The sequence below is a fragment of the Stegostoma tigrinum genome, chromosome 36 (genome assembly GCF_030684315.1).
Source record: "Stegostoma tigrinum isolate sSteTig4 chromosome 36, sSteTig4.hap1, whole genome shotgun sequence".
Taxonomy (NCBI): domain Eukaryota; kingdom Metazoa; phylum Chordata; class Chondrichthyes; order Orectolobiformes; family Stegostomatidae; genus Stegostoma; species Stegostoma tigrinum.
The window spans coordinates 6,294,016-6,318,375 of record NC_081389.1 but is presented as its reverse complement, the minus strand read 5'-3'; the positions used below and the strand labels follow the sequence as shown (position 1 = coordinate 6,318,375).

The 24,360-nt window shown below is 46.1% G+C and overlaps 1 protein-coding gene across 1 annotated transcript in view; it reads left to right on the top strand.

Annotated features, from left to right (window-relative positions):
* The window catches only part of malt3 (MALT paracaspase 3), a 115,918-nt gene that overhangs the window by 74,729 nt on the left and 16,829 nt on the right, over positions 1-24,360 (top strand). Inside the window, exons 11-13 of the mRNA XM_048520939.2 lie at positions 3,737-3,914; positions 6,432-6,506; positions 10,178-10,305. Of these exons, the coding sequence (XP_048376896.1) occupies positions 3,737-3,914; positions 6,432-6,506; positions 10,178-10,305 (381 nt within the window). The remainder of the gene's footprint in view (positions 1-3,736; positions 3,915-6,431; positions 6,507-10,177; positions 10,306-24,360) is intronic.

Here is a 24,360-nt window from a genome sequence, read left to right as displayed (position 1 = left end):
GTTGTTGGTGCCAATGTGGACCACAACTTGGGGCTGCTCCCCCTCCCCCTTAAGGATCCCAAAAACACGATCAGAGACATCACGCACCCTGGCACCTGGGAGGCAACACACCAACCGTGAGTCTCTCTCGTCCCCACAGAACCTCCTATCTGTCTCCCTAACTATGGAGTCCCCAATGACTAATGCTCTGCTCCTCTTCCCCCTTCCCTTCTGAGCAGCAGGGACAGACTGTGTGCCAGAGACCTGTGCCCCACTGCCCTCCCCTGGTAAGTCCTCTACCTGTTATTAGGAAGGATATTATTATGGCACAGATGGTTCGGAAGAGATTTACCAGAATGTCGCTGTGAATAGTGGATTTGAGTTATGAGGAGGGGTCAGATAGGCTGGGACTTTTCCCACTGGAACACAGGAGCTTGGGAGGTGACCTTATAAAGGTTTATAAAATCATGAGGAATATAGGGAAGCTAAATGGCGCGTTTGTTTTTCCCTACGGTGGGGACGTTCAAGACCAAGGTACATATTTTTTAGGTGAGAGGAAATAGATTTTTAAAAAAAGACATGAGAGGCAATTTCTTTTTTTGACAGTGGTTCATGTGTGGAATGAACATCCAGAGGAAGTGGTGGATGTGGGTACAGTTACAATATTTAAAACACAATTGGATAAGTACATAAATAGGAAATGTTTGCGCAGGCAGGTGGGACTAGGTTAGTTTGGGATTATGGTCGGCATGGACTAGTTGGGCTGAAGGGTCTGTTTCAGTGCTGTATGACTCTATAAAACCAAGATGTTTTCCTTTTAACTCTTGAGGGCATTGGTGAAACTACATCTGGAATATTATAAATAGCTCCACCTCCTTACTTAAAAGGCGTTAACAGCTTTGGTGGTGGAGTTGAATGAAGTATAGTGCCAGGTGGCTCGTGTGGAACAATAACACTGAATGGTATATGTATGTGATGTAAACTCGGAGCAATCCCAACTCTACCAGTTGGTTTTAGTCAGTTCTATGGGATGATTAAGTCCACCTGACAGGATCTTGGTTTGATGTTTGAAAGTTTATACCACTGACTGTCTAACACACTGTCAGTATTGCGTGAAATTAACATCACATGGATTCTGTATTCAAGCCACTACAACTTCGGACTCTGAGATAAGAGGGCCCTGATGTTCACCACTGTGGGTTTGTAATGTATGGGTGGATGGCTGGGTCTACATGCTGTCTGTCTTAGTATCACTAATGTGTGAATGGTAGGTTAACTATATTGTTAAGATACACGGGTGAGGGGCATCGCTTAACCCACTTTAGAGCTCTTTAGAAGAGAGATTGATGCAATGTGGATGGTGAGCAGGGAGCAGATACAGGTAACACTGCATTCTGTAAATGAACTGGTTGCCAATTCAGCTCTGATGAAGAGTCATCTAGACTCAATGTTAGTTTGCTGTCTCTCCATGGATGCTGTCTGACCTGTAATCTTCAGCATTTGTTTTCAATTGTCAGGAAAGTTGTCAGTGTTTGGTTTCACATTTCGCCAGAGGACTTGGAATTGTTGTTGAGGCTATGATATAATGCAAGGAGTTGCAATAGATAATACATGATATCCAAAGATGAGGAACCGAAGTTAAGGGGTAGAATGAGAATGCAGGAAAAATTTCTCTCTCTCTTGCGTTCTCGCTCTCTGGGATATCTCAAGATGTTGTTGGATGTATTTCATTCACTCTCACTCTCTCATTCTCACAATCTCACTCTCACTCTCCTCTTTCTCTTCCCCCTTGTCTTTCTTCTCCCTCTCTCCCCCTTTCTCTCTATACTCTCTCTTGCACCCCGCTCTCTCTCTTGCCCCCCGCCATTCTCTCTCTTCCCCCCCCCGCCATTCTCTCTCTTCCCCCCCGCCATTCTCTCTCTTCCCCCCCTGCGTCATTCTCTCTCTTCCCCCCCTGCGTCATTCTCTCTCTTCCCCCTCCCGCCATTCTCTCTCTTCCCCCTCCCGCCATTCTGTCTCTTCTCCCCCCCCCCGACATTCTGTCTCTTCCCCCCCCGCCATTCTGTCTCTTCCCCCCCCCCCGCCATTCTGTCTCTTCCCCCCCCCCGCGTCATTCTCTCTCTTCCCCCCCCCGCGTCATTCTCTCTCTTCCCCCCCCCGCGTCATTCTCTCTCTTCCCCCCCCGCGTCATTCTCTCTTTTCCCCCCCCCGCGTCATTCTCTCTCTTCCCCCCCCGCGTCATTCTCTCTCTTCCACCCACCCCGCGTCATTCTCTCTCTTCCCCCCCCCGCGTCATTCTCTCTCTTCCCCCCCCCGCGTCATTCTCTCTCTTCCCCCCCCCGCGTCATTCTCTCTCTTCCCCCCCCGCGTCATTCTCTCTCTTCCCCCCCGCGTCATTCTGTCTCTTCCCCCCCCCGCGTCATTCTGTCTCTTCCCCCCCCGCCATTCTCTCTCTTCCCCCTCCCGCCATTCTGTCTCTTCTCCCCCCCCCGCCATTCTGTCTCTTCCCCCTCCCCCGCCATTCTGTCTCTTCCCCCCCCCCGCCATTCTGTCTCTTCCCCCCCCCCGCCATTCTGTCTCTTCCCCCCCCCGCCATTCTCTCTCTTCCCCCCCCCCGCGTCATTCTCTCTCTTTCCCCCCCCCCGCGTCATTCTCTCTCTTCCCCCCCCCGCGTCATTCTCTCTCTTCCCCCCCCCGCGTCATTCTCTCTCTTCCCCCCCCGCGTCATTCTCTCTCTTCCACCCCCCCCGCGTCATTCTCTCTCTTCCCCCCCCCGCGTCATTCTCTCTCTTCCCCCCCCCGCGTCATTCTCTCTCTTCCCCCCCCCGCGTCATTCTCTCTCTTCCCCCCCCCGCGTCATTCTCTCTCTTCCCCCCCGCGTCATTCTCTCTCTTCCCCCCCCCGCGTCATTCTGTCTCTTCCCCCTCCCCCGCCATTCTGTCTCTTCCCCCTCCCCCGCCATTCTCTCTCTTCCCCCTCCGCCATTCTCTCTCTTCCCCCTCCGCCATTCTCTCTCTTCCCCCCCCGCCATTCTCTCTCTTCCCCCTCCCACGTCATTCTCTCTCTCCAACCACCCGTCATTCTCTCACTTCTCCCCCCCCTGCCATTCTCTCTCTTCCCCCCCCCCGCGTCATTCTCTCTCTTCCCCCCCCCGCGTCATTCTCTCTCTTCCCCCCCCCGCGTCATTCTCTCTCTTCCCCCCCCCGCGTCATTCTCTCTCTTCCCCCCCCCGCGTCATTCTCTCTCTTCCCCCCCCGCGTCATTCTCTCTCTTCCCCCTCCCCCGCCATTCTGTCTCTTCCCCCTCCGCCATTCTCTCTCTCCCCCCCCCCCGCGTCATTCTCTCTCTTCCCCCCCCCGCCATTCTCTCTCTTCCCCCCCCCGCCATTCTCTCTCTTCCCCCCCCCCGCCATTCTCTCTCTTCCCCCCCCCCGCCATTCTCTCTCTTCCCCCCCCCCCCGCCATTCTCTCTCTTCCCCCCCCCCCGCCATTCTCTCTCTTCCCCCCCCCCCGCCATTCTCTCTCTTCCCCCCCCGCCATTCTCTCTCTTCCCCCCCCCGCCATTCTCTCTCTTCCCCCTCCCGCGTCATTCTCTCTCTCCAACCACCCGTCATTCTCTCACTTCTTCCCCCCCCCCGCCATTCGCTCTCTCCACCCGCCCGCCATTCTCTCTTCCCCCTCCCGCGTCATTTTCTCTCCCCCCCCCCCCCCCCCCCCGCACTACTGTCCTCCTCGCTGTCCTGTTTTTGACCCAACAGCTCTGTTTTACTACGCTGGGCATGGCTACGAATGTTCAGGAAGGAACTACATGGTGCCGGTAAATGCTCCAAACCCATACAGACCGGAGAACTGCATCAACGTTCAGAAAATCCTCTGCAAGATGCAGGCGAAGAACACAGCCCTGAACGTGGTCCTGCTGGACATGTGTCGGAAATGGTACGCCCATCTCCTCTTCCCCTGTCTACCAGCTATTTGCTTTTAGAAATTGTATTCGAAAAATAATTGTGGCAGGAAACAGGTCTGTGCTGTCAGGATTCCTATCTCCGTGAAGAGATTTTAACTCCCTCCACGGCCACATCACATACAGCTTAATATTGCTGTGATAGTTATAACCCCAATATTCCAGAAGAAGAAGGGGAGGGAAAGCAGCTGGTTACAGAGGGGAATTACAATTGGGGTGCAGCATTGTTCGAAGAAATGACCGTACCTGTGAGGATGAGAAGCCCGATGGTGCAATAATTGACCCTTTCTTGGGTTGAACAAAGAATTAGAAGTAGTTATGCGCTGGGGGTATACTCTTCGGCAGAGAAGGGCCACAGGGGACAAGCGGTAAATACTGCCCAGCCAACAGCACTAACGATTGAATAACTGCTGCCCAGCCAGTGATGCCCATATCCCATGAAAGAATAAAGAAAGCAATGTATCTAAGTACAGTGAAAAACTTTGTTCTGCGAGCAGGGCAGGAAGATCACAGCAAACAAGGACATACAGACCATTGGGTGCTTAGACAGAGCAAGGCATACAAGGTAATGTGTGCGCAGGAGATGCACAAAGCAAGATCAACATTGCTTGAAGTTAGAGAGGTCCATTCAGCAGTCTAATAACAAGGAAGAAACTGTTCTTGAATCAGCTGGTGCTCGTGTTCAAGCTTCTTGATTAAGCGCCATTGATCCATACAGTGACCTTTGTAGACCACAGTGTGTTATCTGTTGGATTTCTATTGAATGGCTGCAGAGGCAGGAAATTGAGCAACACTGGATTTCTCGAAACTGAGATTTTGCAGAACCTAGTAATGTTGCGCTCTCTTCAGAGATTGGATGTCAACGGAAAAAATGTGCCGTTGTGGAGCACGCCTAACTGTGAAAGGATGGTACTTGGGAGTGTTATACAATAAGGCTTCACTTCTAGGCGTATGGGCTATCTTGATCAAAGAGTTAACTGTTAAGGAGTCTCTTAAAGGCAGGGGAGAGATGTTTAATTGATGCTTGGGTGAATAGAGTCTAGAAGGAACAATACCTGACCTTCAGTTGGAAATAACACAGGACAACTGACTGAGGCTTCAGTGGAGAGCACTATAGGGCAAGTGGTCATAATTCTATTAGTTTTAAAATGGTTATGTCTAGAACTAGAGTAAAAACACGCTTTGGTAAAATTGTGAGATGTAAAACAAAATGCAATTCATATGTTCATAAAATGATTAAAATCCACGTGCATAATGTGAATGAAGGTACTGAGATCACACACGTGACAACTATTTCTTTTACTGGTTTTAATTTCCTATGGAGTGGGGTTGGGAACCAAAGCAATAGAGAGAAAAGGCTGAGGCTGGTACAATAGATATGGGGAATAAGTCAAATAGTCAAGGCAGACAAGAGCTTGGCAGAGAATCAGGTGAGACTGATCAATTAAACTGCATTTACTTCAATGCAAGAGGCCTGACAGGTAATGCAAATAAACTCAAGGCATAGTTGGAAACATGGGACTGAAATATCATAGCAATTTCGGAAACATGGCCCAGGGGCGACAGGACTGGCAGCTTAATGTTCCAGGGTATACTTGACATAGGGAGGGAAGAGCGGAGGAAGACTGGCATTTTTGATCAGGGATAACATTAGAGAGGATATTTCTGTGAAGTTATATAGGTGTGTCTGAGAAATAAGAGTGTGTGATCACCTTATTGGGATTGCTGCATGGTCAGTGGGAAATTGGGAAGCAAATATATAAGGGGAGCTCAGATCTCTGTATGAATAATAGGGTTATGTTTGGGAATTTTAACTTTCCAAGTATAGACTGGGACTGTCATAGTGTGAAGGTTTTGGATGTGGAGGAATTTGTGTGTACAAGAAAACTTTCTTATTCAATATGTGGATGTACTGATTGCAAAAGGAGCAATACCTGACTTTCTATTGGGAAATAACACATGGCGAGCGACTGAGGTTTCAGTGGGGGAGCACTATAGGGTAAGTGATCGTAACTCTATTAGTTTTAAAATAGTTATGGAACAGGAGAGAACTAATCAAAAGATTAAAGTTCTGAATTGGAATAAGGCCTGGAATATCCAGCTTCAAATCCCACCTGCTAGAGGGTATGTCATAATGTTTGATTAAAACTATTGTCTGAAAGTGTCTCATCCACATTCTGTCTCTGTGAATGGAAGTTCCACATCCAGACGACCAACTAAGGGATGACTCACAGCGAAGGGTTAGGTTTTTCATGTTGGCACTTCACTGCCCATCTGATGAATTGAGTTGAGGACTAAGACCAGTGAGGTGGCACTGTGCTGATTTCCCTGAGCCATGGGCTTTCACATCCAGCCTATTACTGCACACCCTCACCTTGAGTGCCTCAGAACAGAAGCCGCTGCCTCCCCCCAGCTTTGCATCTTAATTTCCAATGTGTAACTTTCGAGAGGCTTGAGAGATGTCTCTGAAATCCATCACATTTGTTTTCCAGGTATAATCAGGAATACTTTCCTTCAGATCTACAGCCCCTTGCTCCCACAGGGAATATCGTCTATGGATATGCGACGTGAGTATCCCTCTGCTATTCCAGTTTGGGAGTGAATGGCAATGATGTGCATTTCCTGTACTTGGTGTCAGCCCCAAACATCATCTTCACCACTTCAGAAGATCTGCCTCTTCCTCTGAGATGCTGTGACATGGCAACAGAACAAAGGCCATCCAGCCCCTCGAGCCTGGCCTTGATCATGTCTGACCTGTACCTTAATTCTGTTGACCTAGTTTAACACCACATTACATAAAACTGCCATTTCAACATTTGGGGATAGTAAAACTTGCAACAGTTGTAAACCGTGAGGTCAGTGTCATCCTTTAAAAAGAACATTGCCTAGCTGATGGAGGGGACAACCATGTGGCAGATGAACCAAAAACAGAAATCACTGGGGAAAACTCACTAGGCCTGGCAGCATCTGTGGTTAGGTTTCAGGTGAATTGAAGCTCTGAAGAATGGTCGCCGGACCTGAAACAATAACTGTGCTTTCTCTCTCAACGGATGCTGCTGGACCTGCTGAGGTTCTGCGGGTGTTTCTGTTCCTGATTTCCAGCACCTGCAGTTGAAACTCAAAGTGGAGAAATGAGTGTGGTTCATTTTTGTCGGAAGACCATGGAAAGACAGTGTAAAATAGAAGCAATTCTAAAGAGTGTGGGGGAGTAGAGGGATCTGGGTACAGACAGACGCAGGGAGCAGTTGATAAAGCTTACAGTGTCCAAGACTTTATTAATTGGGGCTTAGAGTAGAATTGTAGAAACATAGAATCCCTACAGTTTGGAAGGTGGCCATTCAGCCCATCAGGTTCACATCGTCCCTTCAAAGAACATCCACCTTAGACTACTATTCCCCCACCCTTTCTGTGTAACCTCACATTTCCCGTGGCTAATCCACCCAGCCTGCTAATCCCTAGACAAACATGGGGCACTTCAGCATGGCCAGTCCACCTAACCTGCACATCTTTGGTCTGTGGGAGGAAACCTGCACAGACACAGGGAGAATGTGCAAATAATATACAAGAGCGAGGAGGTTATGTTGATTTTGAATAAGATGCTAATTTGGTCTCGGCTGGAGAATTGCATTCATATTTAGGTGCCATGCTTTGGAAGGATCTGAAACTAGAGAACGCGGGGCATAAGAAACAGCAATAGGCCATCCGGCCTGTCGGACTTGTCAGTTCATGACTGATCGTCTCCTAAATGCCCCTTTCCCACAATATCTCTGTATCCCTTAATGGCATCCAGACAATAATTTAATTTCTCTATTGAGCCTGCTCAATGACCAGGCTTTGAAGGCTCCCAGGAGAGACAAATCCAAAAATTCATCAACCTGTGACTGAAGAAATCCTTCCTCATCTCTGTTTTAAATGGCCTTTATGCTGAGATATCTCCTGATGTTGGACTCCCATCCCCAAAGCTGTAACAGTTCTATGAACATATATCCAAGGGCTCCCTAGAAACCGGTGATTCCTTTGCACTGCCCCAGGATCAGCATTGCCCAATTGCCACTCAAGGCTAAGCCAATGCTACTGTATAGACCAGCGAAACTATCTTGTAATCACCAATCTAGACATCTCACTGAAAGATGTGGGGAATAAAATAGTGAAAACCTGTGTCTCTACACCCCTTACAGATGGGCACTAGGGGATAGAACTATTGCAGGCACAATGGACCAAATGGCCTCCCTTTGCACTGTAGCAATTCCGAGTTTCTGTGATTACGATGTACCCACTGTTGGAATGAAGGAAATGAAGCAGTTGATTTCACACGCACAAACACTGGGAAAATCCGTTCGGTGATGTTGGTTGAGTGAGAAATAGTGCCATGGGGGTCTCTGACATTCACTTGAGAGTGCAAGAGCAATCCTTCGTTTAATGGATGTTCGAAAGACATCGCCTCCAACACTACAGCTCTGAACTGTTGCATACATTCTCAATCAGGACTTAAACCCCCAAAATTGTGTCTCCAAAACACGGACGCATCAGCTGAGCCATGGTTCAGACAAGACAACAGAACTCGGCAAGCTCCTACCTAACAGTAATGTCATCCAGTAGAAATTGCTAATCAGCCCTGAATGTGGCTTCAGTGACCTCTCTCTAACCAAGTCCGCTCACCTCCTCGTTGCACAGTGCCACGTTTGCATCACAGTGAGCTCACACCATCCTGATGAAAGTGAAGTACTGCAGAAATCTAAAGTAGATTGGGCCTGTATTTATTGCAGTTTAGCAGAATGAGGGGTGACTATGGAAACACACAAGATTCTTTGGGGACTCGACAAGGGTAGGTGTGGAAAAGTTGTTTCCCCATGTGGGAGAGACAAGGGCCCGACGGTTCAATCTCAGAGAAAGAGGTTGCACATTTAAGACGTCAATGAGGAGGAATTTCTCTTCCAAGTGGACTGAATCTGTGGAATTCTTAACTGCAGTGGGCTGGCAGGGTTGGGTGAATAAATATATTCAAAACTGATAGATTTTTAATCAAGGGTTCTGAGGAAATGACAGGAGAGTGGAGTTGAGTGTTATCAGACCCTTCATGATCTCATTGACTGGCAGAGTAGACCTGATGGGCTGAATGGCCTATTTTTGCTCTAATTCTATAATCTGAGATATTCAGCTGCTCTGGCAATTTCATTGCAAAGGAAGAGAAATGCGGTTAATATTTCAAATTGACTAGGAATCTTCCTCAGAAATATTTCTATCCGATGCTTCACCTTCTCAGTTAGTGAACTGCAATCATATTCCTTGACAAAGACTTCTCACACTTTGCTCGGCTTGCATCCTGCGGGAGTTCAGAAGAGCAAGGTTTGACTAGATTGACCCCGGTAGGATCCTTAGGGGCCTTGTCAGGCTGGATGTGGAGAAGGTATGGCAGAATCTCAAACTGCTGGTAATGGTTTCAAATAAGGGATCACCCATTTAAGGCGAAGGTGTAGAGAATTTCTTTCTCATGAAAGGTCATGGTGTTTTTGGAACTCTCTTCTTCAAAAGGCTTGGAAGCAGACAATGCAAGTTCTGAAGAGCGAGGAGCAAGAGGAGGCCACTCAGCCCCTTGAGACTCCTCCGCCATTGGATACAACCGTGGCTGATCTCACTTCAGCCTCAACTCTGTTTTCTGCCCCCTCTCCATAACCCTTCTACCCTTTACTAATTGAAAAATCTGTCTATCTCTTCCTTAATTTTACTCAATGTCCTGGCGTCCACCACAGTCTAGGGTCATGAATTACACAGAGTCACCATCCTTTGAATGTTTCTGAAGCAGAGGTGGATAGAATTTTGATAAGCACAGTCAGGGAAATATCAGAGATGCGTGGGAATGTAGAATTGAGCTTAAAATCCAAACTTATTAAATGGTGGGGCAGGCTCAGAATGGTTTGCCCCTGTTCCAGTCCAGTGCGTGTGTTGATGTTTTGCCAATATTCATGATGAAGACTCAGATCACAAGTCCACTAATGGCATTGATTGGCCGTTTCACATTTCCTAACCCAGAAACACAATTGGCTGTATGTAGGTTTCTCAGTAGCCACATGTCGCTGTTGGCTAATTGCACAGTACTGCCATTGAATCAGAAGAAGACTGGCCTTTAGGGGACCAAGAGTAAAAAAGATATTTCAAAGAAAAAATTGGAAGCAAGGAGCTGTTGGAAGCTACAGCAATGGGAAAGCAAAAATGTCTTTAACCTATGCTGGAATTACAGGTGTGAAGATGCGGAAGCCTACGAGGTACAGGATGGAGAGTACAGCTCAGGAATCTTCATGAAGTATCTTAAAAGGCACATTCTGAAGAAAGAGAAAGTCACCCAGATTTTGGAGACTGTCTCTGAGGGTAGGTGCGACCCATCCTTTTCGACATGTTACATCTTTGCTGACAGGCAGGAAGCTATCTTTGTCGCCAGCTTATGGGTGAAATGAGAGAAAGGAAGGAACATGAATTGAAAGAGTGCCTTTTATGACCTCAGTACATTATAGTGAATGAAGTATTTTTTTACAGTGGCTACTGGTGTAATGTAGGAGACACAGTCGCCATGTGGCACACAGCAAGCTCACACAAACAGCAGGTAATCCAGATCCCAATCAGAGCAAAGGATAGAACAGCTCTGCTTCCTAACCAGTGATTACTCCTCTGACAATCTCATTTATAAAAGTTGTAGTCATTTTGAGAGAACTTGCTGTATACAAGTTGGCTGCTACATTGCCTGCATTGCAAACTGCGACTGCATTCTAGAACTGTTCGGGAAACCTAGGGATCATGGAAGGTGTCAAAGAAGTAAGGAAAAGCAAACGGAGAGGTGGGGAAAATAAATCACTGGCTGTTATGGAGTAACTTATCATGGTTTATAAAATCATGAGGGGTATAGATAAGGCGAATGGCAGGTGCCTTTTCCCCAGGGTAGGGGATTTTGAGACTAGGGGGGCATATTTTTTAAGGTGAAAGGAGAAAGATTTTAAAGAAGACATAAGGGGTAATTTTTTTTTAACACGGAGTGGTTCGTATGTGGAATGAGCTGCCAGAGGAAGTGGTGGATGTGGGCACAGTTACAATGTTTAAAGGACATTTGGATAAGGTCATGAATAAGGAATGTTTGGAGGGCTCTGGGCCAAGAGCAGCAGTTGGGACTAGTTTAGTTTGGGATTATGGGCAGCACAGACTATTTGGACTGAAGGGTCTGTCTTTACGCTGTGTGACTCTGTAACTCTGTCGCATACAGATGATAATCTCCCTTGTTCACGGGTAGTTTACAGATAGAAACAGGGAAATAGCCAAACCCAGGAGATGTAAATAGATACCCGGGCCCCTGGAAAGAAACAACAAAGAGAGGCACATGCTCCGAGTTTGAATTTATCAGGCCAAGGACAGAAATCTACCAAGTGCCTAACACACGGCTATAATCTGCAGCGGCAGAATGCCTGATGACACCTGCTATGGATTAAACTCATCCTCGAACCATGTCAGTTTTATTTTAAAGTTTTGCTTGGCATGTTCCTGGAGGTGATGCAGCGAGAGAAACTGCAAAACTCAGGACCAAAGTGAAACAGGTGCCTCCTCGATCAATCCAACAGAAGTATTCTGAAATAAACTGACTGAGAAGGAAATGTAAATTGTGGAGTGGTTAAATTCAACACCAAATCATGTACAGAAAGTGTGAGCGAAGGGGGAGAAAAAAACAAACGAATTGTAAACAAAGTACTTTCACGTTTATGATTCTTAAAAAATCTCCACCCATAATTTAAAAAAATACTGACTATGAGACTCCACACTTCTAATAGATAATGATCAATTCCAGAGAGATTGACAAAGTGTCATTAACACAGTTTGAATTGAGGGAATCAAAACAAAAATTAAGATTGAACCTCTGTGTGATGAGCATAGTTCATACCGACAGTCTTTAATGTCAGAATTGATGACACGTCCAGCATTTGTTGCTTATTCGTGAGTTCCCTTGAAATTGTGAGCAGATCTCATGGATTATATAAGATGCTAAAGGGGACTGACAAAGTAGATACACTTGCCCTACTGCGACGCCATCTAGACCAAGAGGTCATAGCTGTAAGCTAAGGCATGGCAGATTAGAACTGAGATGAAGAGAAATTTCTTCTCTCAAAGGGTCTTCAATTTGTGGAATTCATTGCCCCAGAGAGCAGTGAATGCTGGAACTCTGAGTAAATTTAAAGAGGGTATAAACTTTTAATTAGTAATGGGTTAAAGGGTTATAGAGAGTGGGCAATAAAGTGGAGTTGAAGCCGAGATGAGATCAACCATGATCATCAGAGATGGTGGAACAGATTTGAGGGGCTGAATGGCCTATTCCTGCTCCTAGTTCTTATTTTCTTAACTGAGTAGCTTGCGGGGCCGTTTGCAGAGGACAGTAAAGTGTCAGCCACGTTCCTGTGGATCTGGAGTCACGTATAGGTCAGGCAGGATAAGCACCAATAGTAAACCAGGGAAACTTCTAGATTAGAATAGCGATTTATTACCACTTGCACTTAGGGAAATACAGTGAGATGTGGATACGTCGCCACAGTTCAGTGCCATTTTACTTAGAGAAATCACAAAAAGGAATGATAGAGACAAAGTTCATCGTTTGTAGGACAATTAATGTGGGTTCATGGCCGGGATCGCTGAGACTGGCAGTTAATTCCAGATCTCTGAATTGGATTTAAATTCCACCAGCTGCCCTGGTAGGCTTTGAATTTACGTCAGCAGAACATTAGCCCGAGTGTCTGGATTCTAGCCTGGTGACATTACCACTGTGCCTTCCATAATATTGCAGCCTTCAGCAGAGCTGTTTTCAGGGCAGTGTTAGTGAAACAGGGTCATTCTGGAAAGCAACCTCTGAACCTGTTGTTGGATCTGCCCTCACCTGAAGCTGCTGTGACACCTTCTCATTAATAAGTGCCATTAGGCTCATCGTTATTTTGACTACACAGTACAGGCTAAGTTTAAAGAAAGCCAAAAACTATTGGTTGGCAACAACTAAACAAATGGGAGCATTTCTCTGTCATCCTGTAAGACTTCTTTTAAATAAAAAATACACCTTTCACAACCTCAGGGCCATCCCATAGGTCTTTGTAGCCAATGAACTATCTTCTTAAAATGTCTTTGTCGTAGGAAGTGGCAAACACCATTTTTTTTCACACACCACACCAAGATCCTACAGACTTTCCGGGCCCGATATTTGAATCGTCCTGATTGAGAGGAAAATATTAGCTGGAGGGAGAAACTGTTCTTTGAAATTATGCCGTGGGATCTTGCCTGAAGGGGCTTTGGGTCAGCATGCAACATTGCAGCAGTCCTCCTCCATTGTAATGAGAGTGCTGACCCAGGAAACTAGTCTGAAAATCCTGCAATGACCGCAATATGGCAGATCTTGCGCATAAAAGGCGTTTTGAGCTTAAGACGTGATCTCCACTATCTGAAAATCTGTACCCATTTTAACCATTTTGCGTTGAGGATATCAACTCTGTGATATGATAAAACTCAACATTCTAGTGAGAGTGTAGCAGAAGACAGCTCAGTAGCTGCTAAATTATTACTGATATGCAATCAATTGTTCTCTGGAACATAATCTCCTTCTGCTGATTAATGACAGTACAGCAAGTCCGGCTAAAATGGTTTGGATTGACATTTCAGGTTTTTTTTGTCCCTACTTTATATATCAAGCTTTTTTTGGAGTTTCTGAAGAAGGGTCACTGGACCTGAAACATTAACTCTGCTTTCTCTCCAAAGATGCTGTCAGACTTGCTGAGCTTTTCCAGCAATATCTGTTTTTGTTTCTTTATTTCGGAAGGTCTGTTCCTCCCATACCTGTAGCTGGGTCATTCCAGGCTGAAAAAAAAGGCAAGGTGGAGTGAAAGAGCTCGACCCTTCAGTCCAACTTGTCCATGCTGGCCAGATATCCTAAATTAATCTAGTTCCGTTTGCCAGCATTTGGCCCATATCCCTCTAAACCCATCATATTCACGTACCCATCCAGATGCCTTTTAAATGTTGTAACTGTACCAGCCTCCTCCACTTCCTCTGGCAGCTCATTCCCCAAGTGCATCACCCTCTGTGCGAAAAGATTGCCCCTCAGGTCCCTTTTAAATCTTTCCCCTCTCACCTTAAACCTATGCTGTCTAGGTCCTTCTGGATCAGTGTGGACTCGTTGGGCCAAATGGCCTGTTTCCACACTGCAGGGAGTGTATGATTCCATATTAGGGGAATTCCTGCAGGCAGGATTTTGGGAGCTGGCTAGAAAGATGGCACATGTAGTAGTCTCTGGGTGACTCCCAGTGCCATGTGCAAGTGGAGGATAAGGCATACAAATATGTGGCTGGAAAGACCGTGAAGGGAGGGAGGGATTAGTTTCCCGTGATACTGGGACTGAATCTGGGGAAAACCTAAACGAAGCTGGGACTGCGTTCCATAAGGGTCATTTTGCTGGTGTCATTGGGAGGGTTTTAAAGTAACTTGGCAGGGGTGTGGGAATTAGTGAGGGCGAAGGCCAGATTTCACAGAATACTTAGAGGCGCAACTGGCTCAAGTGTAGTTCTCTCTGTGGATTACCACCTTGCTGCCGTGGGGAGGCTCGAGTTTTCCTTTCATCCCGAGAGTGCTGCCGCCAGGAATCCTCTGCTCCTGGCAGGGTCAGCCATGATGGTAAGGTCAGAGGGGAGGAACCAGGCACAATGCAATGCAAAACAAGCCCCCGATGGTGAACTAAGGTGTAAGATACCTGTGTGATACCAGCAGATGATGGAAGGGATCTAACTGGATCTAATTTCTGTCAAGGACTGTGTGTCTGCTGATGCGCAACAGCATTCCCATATTAAATATCTGTCACACCAGGTGACAACCAAGAGGAATACAGGTTCATCAGGCCGCTCAAGGACCCACAGAACCCATGAGCAGTGACACAAAATTTCCTAGGTAGGCAAACAAACTGAATAGTAAGTGATCACTGATAACTAGCATTGACAGTAGCAGGTTAGTAAGTGAAGTAGGAGGGCGGAAGTTAGTAAATGAGGTCTAAATCAGGGTTACTGTGCGTGTATGTGCACACATGGAGCATAGTAAATAAGGCCAGAGAGTTACAGGCACAGATTGCCATGTGGAATCTTGATGCTCAAGGAAGGTCAAGACTGGGTGTTAAATATTCCTGGGCACAAGGTAGTGAGAAAAGTTAGAAAAGAAAGGAAAGGAGGAAGGGTAACGATATTGTTTAAGGTGTGCATTGCCAAGCTGGAGAAAAAGATGTCTCAGAGGACCCAAACACAGAGTCCATTTAGCTCAAACTAAGGAATAAAATGGGTACCATTGTTTTGCTCAGTGTTGTCTATAGACCTGCAAATAGTGGGAAGGAGATAGAAGAACAAATGTGCAGGGAAATTACAGAGATGTCAATATTATAGAGTAGTTATAATGGGAGACCTGTGTAAGGGCGCTGAGGGGCAAGTGTTCTTTGATTGTACATAAAAGAGCTTCCTGTTTCCATTCTTCCAACAAGAGGAATTGAGGTGGGCCAAATGGATCAAGAGCCAGTTGGGGAACATTTTAAGAGACAGTAATAAATGTTTCATAATGTGGAGTTGGACTGGGGTGGCCAAAGTCAGAAGTCACATGATACCAGCGCTCTGTCCAGCTGTGCTCCGAAAGCTTGTGATTTCAAATAAACCTGTTGGACAATAACCTGGTGTTGTGTATTTCATAAGGTTCAGGATGATGGTGCAGAATGACATGCAACGTTCGAGAGTGAGAGGCATCAATTGACAGAGACCGGACTGTAATGGGACAAAAACAGGATAGATTGGAATGAGTAGTTAGTAGGAAAAACAGTAACTAAGCAATGGGCTACCTTCAAAGAGGAGCTGGTTTGGCTACTGTGGAATGGGAAAGGTAGATCAAGCAGACCCAGAGCTTCCCTCAATGTCCAAGGAGATGGAAGTTAAGGTAAAGAAGCAAATGTGTGCTTTTGATAAGTGTCAGATAGAAAATAAACTCAAGAATCAAGAGGAGCAAAGGCGCGGTAAAAAAGCAGCTAACAAGCAAAAAGGAATTATGAGAAAAGACTGGCAGCCAACATAAAGAGATTTCCCAATGTCTTCTGTGATCATCTGAACAGTAAAAGGGGGAAGTAGGGCTGATTAGAGGGAATAAAGGGATTTACACCTTGATGTGAGGGCATGGCTGAGGTGTTAAATGAAAACATTGTGTGTGGCTCTGAATTGTGAAAGGATTGGCTTTTCATTGGAAGCTCCCTGGGATAGCTGTGTCTGCAAAGGCCACGATTGTTGCTCAAACCCAGTTCCCTGGAGAAGGTGCTCGATGTGAACCATCCCTATGGCGATGATACTCCTACAGTGTTGAGTCGTGAAGTCTGGGATTTTTATCCAACAGCAACGAAGAAGCAGAGAGGCAAGTCCAGGTCAAGGTGGCATGTGACTTGGGGTAGTGGCATTCCTTAACCTTCTCCAAGGTTTTCCTCATCTTGAGGGGGAGTGGCGCTGTGGGACACATCTTGGGAAGGTGCGGAGGACTAAGGTTGGAATTGTACTCAGTATAGCCGGAGACAGTGGAGAAGTGAGGGCCAAATTCATGGTCAGGGATACTTTCTCCGAAAAGAGGAAGCAGAGAAGTTTGAAGGGTTGGTGCAAACACACTGGGCCAGTTGATCTCCAGCTACACTGTAGGGATTCTATGATCTTATGATCCACACAAGTGGACTGTGCCAGAGGAGTGAATGGTGCCTAAGCTGATTTCAGAGTCAGCTCATTTTACTTCCACATAAGTGTGTGTGCACTTTGCACAAATCTCAGGTGTCTGCAGCTCTGACTACATTGTTCCTCTCAATCCAAACGCAGTAGTTATTTCTTTTTCCCAATAATGAGGCAATTGGGCTGTTTTTTAAATAATCCATGCGTCATCCAGTAGCTGGATTTGAGATGTTTCACCTCAGTTTGTGATTTGTTTTGTAATAGTGGCCAGGAATGAGCCCATCAGTCCCGACCATCCAGAGAATTGAGACATTCGTTAACATTTTCTACTGAGCTATAATAGAATGGTTACAACACAGAAAGAGGCCGTTTGCCCCACCGTGTCTGTGCTAGCTCTCCACAACCAATTCACCCTGTGTCACTCCCCTGCCCTTAGCTCCTTTTCAGATAATAGTCCAGTTCCCTCTTGAGAGTCTGGGTCAACCCTGCTTCCACTGAGCTTTTGGGCCAGTCCTACCCATTTGCTGTATGAAGAGGTTATCCTCATGTCTCTCTTACTTCCTTTACCAATGACCTTCAATCTGTACCCTCTTCCACCTGGGTGAGTCGTTTTTCCCCAATATATTCTCTCCTGGTTGCTAATAGATGCGGGCAATATGGCACCTACAGCGGTCATCCTTTAGTTGTGCTAGATGTTTATCTGATAATGGACCTGATGTGATGAAAATACACAATAAACAGGGAGGTAAAGTGAGAAATTTCCCCTCTGGCTGAGTGCAGTTCCTAGCTTGGCATGACAGGCAATAGCAGTTTGTCTGACACAGTTGCAATACCCTGTGAGTCATGGCACAGATGTGTACGATCTGCCCTTCCCCGCGCCCTGAGAAAGCAACATGATGGAGAGGTAAATGAATGGAATTTTGAAACCTGGCCTTGAAACTTTGGGAAGAAATTCTCTCAGAGATTTCTGTCTTTAAACCCCCACTTTAGATGATTGAAAGTGGTCCGGGAGATGGTTGGCCCTGATGACACTGTGAGGGAGCTTCTTTGGGAATGAGATAATGGGATTGAGGTAATTAAACCACACAGATGAGGGTAAGGACCATGTTCATTCCCTGATCTTGTCTCAGCTGGCTTAGGCGCTGTTAGTGCACATAATGCTATTTGGTTAGACAGAGTACGGCACGTGATCATCGCCCACATCCACACCCCTGCCTTTGACAAAAGAATCCCTATTTATGATCTTTTCTGAAAGCATCAAGCTGGAGGGTGTGGTTAGACTGGAGCTGAAACTCTTCCCGTTTTCATTAAGAACTGCACACATTCGCAATCTGGGCCTACACATGGAGAAAGCTCCATGGAGGGGATTGCCAAAGGCCTATACACCTATAAAGCCATGGCCTAGTCACCCCCATCTAGTTCTGAGGAAGAGTCGCTCGAACCAAAACGTTGGCTCTGATTTCTCTCCACGGATGCTGCCAGACCTGCTGAGCTTTTCCAGTAAATTCTGTTGTTGACACCCCCATGCAGCTGCACAAGAGAATTGGGAGGATTCGGTTTGTGGAGAACAATGTGGAACAAACGAGAGTGTTTGCCTCCCAGTTGGCGAACTGGGGTTAGGCCGATCACTGGCGTGTGCATGTATTATGTGTTTGTATGTATGCGGAAGGACAAGGGTCAGTTCTGCTCATAGTGCTCAATTATACCCGCAAACTGAGCAAGAGGGCATGTCGAACTTTTACCCCTTTCACAACCTCAGGGCTTTACAAGAACAGTTTGCAGTGAAATGTGCAGGTGTGTATGATCTGCCATTGCACTTTTCTCATGCTCATAACACCGCAGTCTTATTGTGCACACAAGCTCCAACCCTGTTATCATGACACAGGTCGAGTGATAGAACATGGGCAAGACTTTTAGCCGTTCATTTGAGAGGGCACTCGGTTCTACGTCTCGGCCGGAAGATAGTACAGCACTGAAAGGGTTGTCTTAGGTTTGGGAATGGAGTGGAAGTTTGTGGCTTTCTGAATCGTTTAGGCCGTTGATGAGAGAACCTGTGGGAGGAAACAAATTTGAGCAACGACAAGTCACTTCTGGAGGCAGAGAGTGATGATGAATATCAACCATTTCTGCACGATTGAGAATTTTGCTGTTTAGAAAGGTCTCCGTGGTAATCGGACTCCTCTGTGGGCTGGACCTGCGTAAACAGTGACCTCATTTGCCTGAAATGAACACTGAGCTCTCAGAGCGAGGGAAACCTGATCACTTTGACCTTGTGCCATTGACAGCTGCCTCTGCAGGAGACCGATAGCTTGATGCAAGACAGGGAAATGGGAAGACATTCCCAGCTCTTCCACGCCACAATCAAAGGCCCCGACGATTTAAATTAAGACCAGCAATCATATCAATGGAATCCCTGGCTGTTACCCATGGCAACAAGTGAGCCTCACTGCAGCCAAAGAGAGGGGAACAGGAATCCTGCTGGGAATTTGGGGCCTGGCAAATCTGTGGTACATGCTTTCACGCGTTAACGATTCAGTGAGTGATTCCAACTTGTTTTGACACTTTAAATTCCTGGGACCCTCCCGTTGCCCTTGACTTCCCCTCATCTGATTATAATACCCCCGCTGTCCCCAATTAACTTAGTGACTAGACACTGGTCATATACGATCCTCCAAGATACCCTCCTTCAAGCAAAGATCATTTTACTGAACATTATTTTCACTGATGCAGAAGTAATTATCTTGCTTCGCTAATATTAGTTGGCACAATAATTTCAAGTTTAATGCATTTGGATTCTTGAGAGCCATTCAATGATTCATGTGACTCTCAGGCATTTTTTTTTGAAGCTTATTTACAAAATGTGCCAAGCCACCATTTATTGCCCAACCCTAATTACCCTGAAGGCAGTCAACCTGAGATATACTTGCCTCTATTGGCCTGTGCATTGAGTATAGGAGTCGGAAGGTCATGTTGCAGTTGTACAGGACACGGATTATGTCATTTTTTGCAATTCTGGTCTCCCTGCTGTAGGAAAGATGTTGTGAAACTTGCAAGGACTCAGAAAAGATTTGCGATGAAGTTAGCAGGGTGGGACGGTTTGAGCTACAGGGAGGGGCTGAATAGGCTGGGGCTATTTTCATTGGAGCATCAGAGGCTGAGGGGTATCCTTTATAGAGATTTATAAAACCACGAGGGGCATGGATAGGGTAAATAGCCGAGGTCTTTTCCCCAGGGTAGGGGAGCCCAAAACTAAAGGGGCATAAGTTTAAGGTGAGGGGAAAGATTTAAAAGGGACCTAAGGGGGCATCTTTTTCACACAGAGGGTGTGTGTGTGTTTGGAATGAGTTGCCAGAGGAAGTGGTGGAGGCTGGTATAGTTGAGTACATGAATAGGAGGAGTTTAGAGGGATATGAGCCAAGTGCTGGAAAATGGGACTAAATTAATTTAGGATACTGGTTGGCATGAACGAGTTGGACTGAAGGCCCTGTTTTCGTGCTGCACCATTCTATGACTCATTGCTGTGGCCCTGGAATCACACGTAGGTCAGACCAGGTGAGCATGACAGATTTCCCTCCCTAACGGTGAATCTGACAGACATCTTTTCAATCAAAAGATTTTTATTCCAGATTTTATTGAACTCAAATTGAGCCATCTGGTGTCATGTGTCACAGAACATTGATATGGCTCACTGGATCGCTGGCCCTACTGACATTACCCTTCCGTAGCACAAAGTGCATCCGCCATCATGGAGTATGCAAACATGGACTGTTTTAAGTTTATCTTGGATTAAACATTTACTAAAAGGGAAATCTGTATTTTGGTGAAGAGATTTCTGTGAAATGGGCCTATTTAAGGAGTTGGGATGAATGATACAAGCAGTACAGCGACTCTGGGTTTATGGGCAGGAAGGTCTGAGAAATCAGTTATTGATTGATCTTCGGTTGAAGCTTTGGTAAGTTCTCAAGTGTTTTTGGAGCTACACTCATCTAGGCAATTGGGGGAGTTCTCCATCAGCCCCCTGACCTGTGCCTTGTTGATATGGACAGGCTTTGGGGAGTCAGGAGGTGACTGACTGATTTGTCTAATGCTTAACGACTCAATAAATTAGTAGCAGATGGTTTGGGAGGAAAGGAGAGCATGAAATTTTCCAGAAACACAGAGGGCAAAGTCTGTCTGGCTTCTACCATGATGGAAATAGTACAATGCAACAATAACAGGAGCTTTTGTAAGAAGAACGTATTCTTTAATTAAAGAGTTGGAACAAGGTACTGTAATGATTAATCCAAAGGTGTGCCTCCACACATCTACAGAAATACTGAACCTGAGTGAGGGTTCATCAAACAGGAAACGTGTGGAAAATACAAAATATCACAGACAATGTTAGCGACTGCATGAGCGCTGTCCCTTAAGACACTTTCAGTTATAACTCCTGAGAGGGATGGGGTTATATCTATTCAGAATACCACCCCTCACGTCCTGACACACGCTGTGTGTACGTGGTTGGGGACAGTTAATCAATCTCTTGCCTTGCTTGATCCTAATGTCGCTAAGGTCGTGGCAGAAATACAGGATTTCTCTATTGTGATTGTCATTAACTCTCAATGTAGCAATGACTTCAGTCTCTGTGATCTCTCTGACCATGAGTTCACTGCTGTCTCCTGATGTGCAGGTCAGGTTCGTTTGTTCTGAAACTCGTGAGCTCCATGCATTGTTGTGTACAGTATCTGGACATTCCCAAGTCCCTGTCATCTGTATGTGGAACAGGTTTTGACCCTCTGTATTTCTCCAGATGAGTGAGGAGAAAGACCATCCAGGCCACCCTACTTCACCCACCTTGAAAGACCACGCGTGTACCACCACCCCCCCACCCCCACCCAAATATTTCTGCCTGGAGACTTACTTCACATATCGATCCCATTGGCCTTGAAGAATTCTTACACACTGGGTTTATTGTTGAAAGCTGTCGTTATGGTCCCTGTGGCATAAGAAAGACTTGTATTCCTGCCTTACAACACTGCAGCTCATTCCAAAGCGTTAAACTCAAATACATGTGCAGTGTAGTCTTTCATGTAATATCAGAAATGCAGCAGTTAATTTGCAGGTAGCAGCTCCTGCAACAGCAGCGTGATAAAAACCAGCTAGTCTTGTGTTTGTGATGATGAGGGATAAATATTGTCCAATACATTAGTGATCATTCTCCTGATATGGTCCAGATTGAACCATGCAATCTCTTAGATAGCATGAGCTGCAGATGTTGGAGTCAGAGTCAATACAGTGTGGAGCTGGAGGTGCACTGCTCAGGCAGCATCAGGGGTGCAGGAGAGTTGATGTTTCAGGCCTAGACCCTTTATCAGGACCTCCGGACCTTGTTTTGATGTCTCTTCCAAAAGCTGGCACCTGTGATGGCACAGTGCCCCATCAGTATGGGACTGAATCAGCTGCTGAAGTCTCAGACTGCTAATGAGTAGTACAGAGTACTGGATGCTAGACTTCACACCAGAGACACCTCTGTCATAGTGTGTGCTCCCAACACTCTTAGAACATCCACAACACTAGCTGCATCCTGTGATGACCTCCCATTTTGTTGCTCCATTTATTTTTTTGCCCATGTATGGGATGTGGACCAGCATTTATTGCCCATCCCAATTAAGAGTTAACCACATGGCTGAGAGCCTAGAGTCACATTTAAGCCAGACCCAGTAAGGATGGCAGTTTTCCTTCCCTGAGCGGCATTAGCACATGGTGATCGTCAGGCAGACTGTTTATTCTAGATTTTTATTGGATTCACTGCGATTCAGACCCATTTCTGAAGGACATTAGGCGGAGGTTCAGGATTACTAGTCTAACAACATTACCACAACATGCACCTTTCCTGTCATGCCCATCAGACACCCCCTTGAGCTGATCAGTTCTGGCATGTTATTGTAAATATCTTGAAGGCAGATGTGACCAAATTTGTTGACGATGAGATCCCACAAGTAGCCAGTTGCTCCACTCTGGTGGTGCTGATTGAAGGAGCGAATGTTGGCCGAGACACCAGCAGAATTCCCCTTCTCTTCTGGGCATCTCCCCCATTACATTCTCAGTGCATTGTGTTTACTGCTTTGAATTTGCTGACTTGAATAAACAGCTTACATTTGCATTTAGAATTTTGATGCTCAGATTGAATCTAATAGTTCATCCCATTTTGACCTTCTGGTCTACTCGTACACCACCACATGCTCAGCCCTCAGAACGGGACAGACAGAGATACCAGACCAGAGACTCCATCTAGAGGACAACTATATACAAGAACCATTCTAAAAGGTTTCCCTGTGAAATGTGTTACGTGTTTCTGATTGTGAATTTATTAACGTAGCACATGTGTCAAAAATATCTTCCAGCAAAGCCTCTAGTGGCGTTAGTGTCACTGTATCACCCACTTTTAACATCAACCCGGAGTTTATCATTTACCAGAAACTCAATGGACTCACTGTGCAAAATCTGTGGCTAAAAGAGCAGGCCAGGGGCTGGGAACACTGCAGCGAGTAACTCACTTCCTTACTCCCCTTTTATCTGGATGGGTGCAGCTCCAACAATACTTGGGAAGCTTAGCACTATCCAGGACAAAGGAATTCCCTCCCTAAGGATATTGTGGGTCTACCTACTGTACGAGGACTGCAGAGGCTCAAGAACCTCACCACCACCTTCTCAAGTGCAACATGGGACCTGCAGTAAATGCTGGACCCAGCCAGCGATGCCCACATTCCCACGAGTGAACAAAACAAGAAGAATAGACAGTTCTGAGGGAGGGTCACTGGACCTGAAACGTTAAGTCTGTTTTTCCCTTCGCAGATGCTTCCAGACCTGCTGAGCTTTACCAGCAATTTTGTTTTTGTTTCAGCATTTACAGCATCCGCAGTTCTTTCGGTGTTTATTAAGAATAGATTGTAGGCTGGGTACTGGATGAGGCAAGAATTACCTCCTGACTCTCTAAAACCTGCAAGGTACAAATGTGCTAGATGTAAATGCTCCCCACTGTCCTGGATGGATACAGTTGCAACAACACTCCAGGAGAAAACATTCTGCTGAGTCAGCATCTGTGTTACAGAGCAGACCCTGGCACACTGGCTGCAGTGTAGACCATCTAAAGGATGCATTACAGTAGAATACCAAAGCTTTTCTGTCAGTGTCCCCCAAAACTGACATTCAACACCTTGAGGGATGAGGGCTGAAGAGCAGATAACACCATTGACCACACATTCTCAGCAAGACCTGCACCATCCAGACGCTATCACATTTTTAATTATTGTCATTGTGTTTTCAGTCTTTGTCTAACAGCAAAAGGAGAGTTGCCTCCCCTTCCCTCCCCGCACCCAAGCAAATGGATTATGAGGGAGTGTCACCATCTCCCCACCTAGGGATGGGTGGTGGTGGCTTCCGAAGGACCATACTAGGCAGCCAAGTAGCTCAGAGGTACACGAAGCCCTGCTACTCCCAATGTGGGGAGTAAGATCAGATGGTCGGTTTTACTCCCCCAGTGAATTTCTACTGGAAAGTCACTAGTGTGTAAAACAGAGTTTAATATTTGTCCCAGTGACACACAATGCACCTAGAATATTAACAGCCCTTTGTTTGTCATGAGTGCCCTATGTTTCCTCGGGGTTTCCAGTATCTGCAGAATTTTGCTTTAGTTTCAAAATTTCTG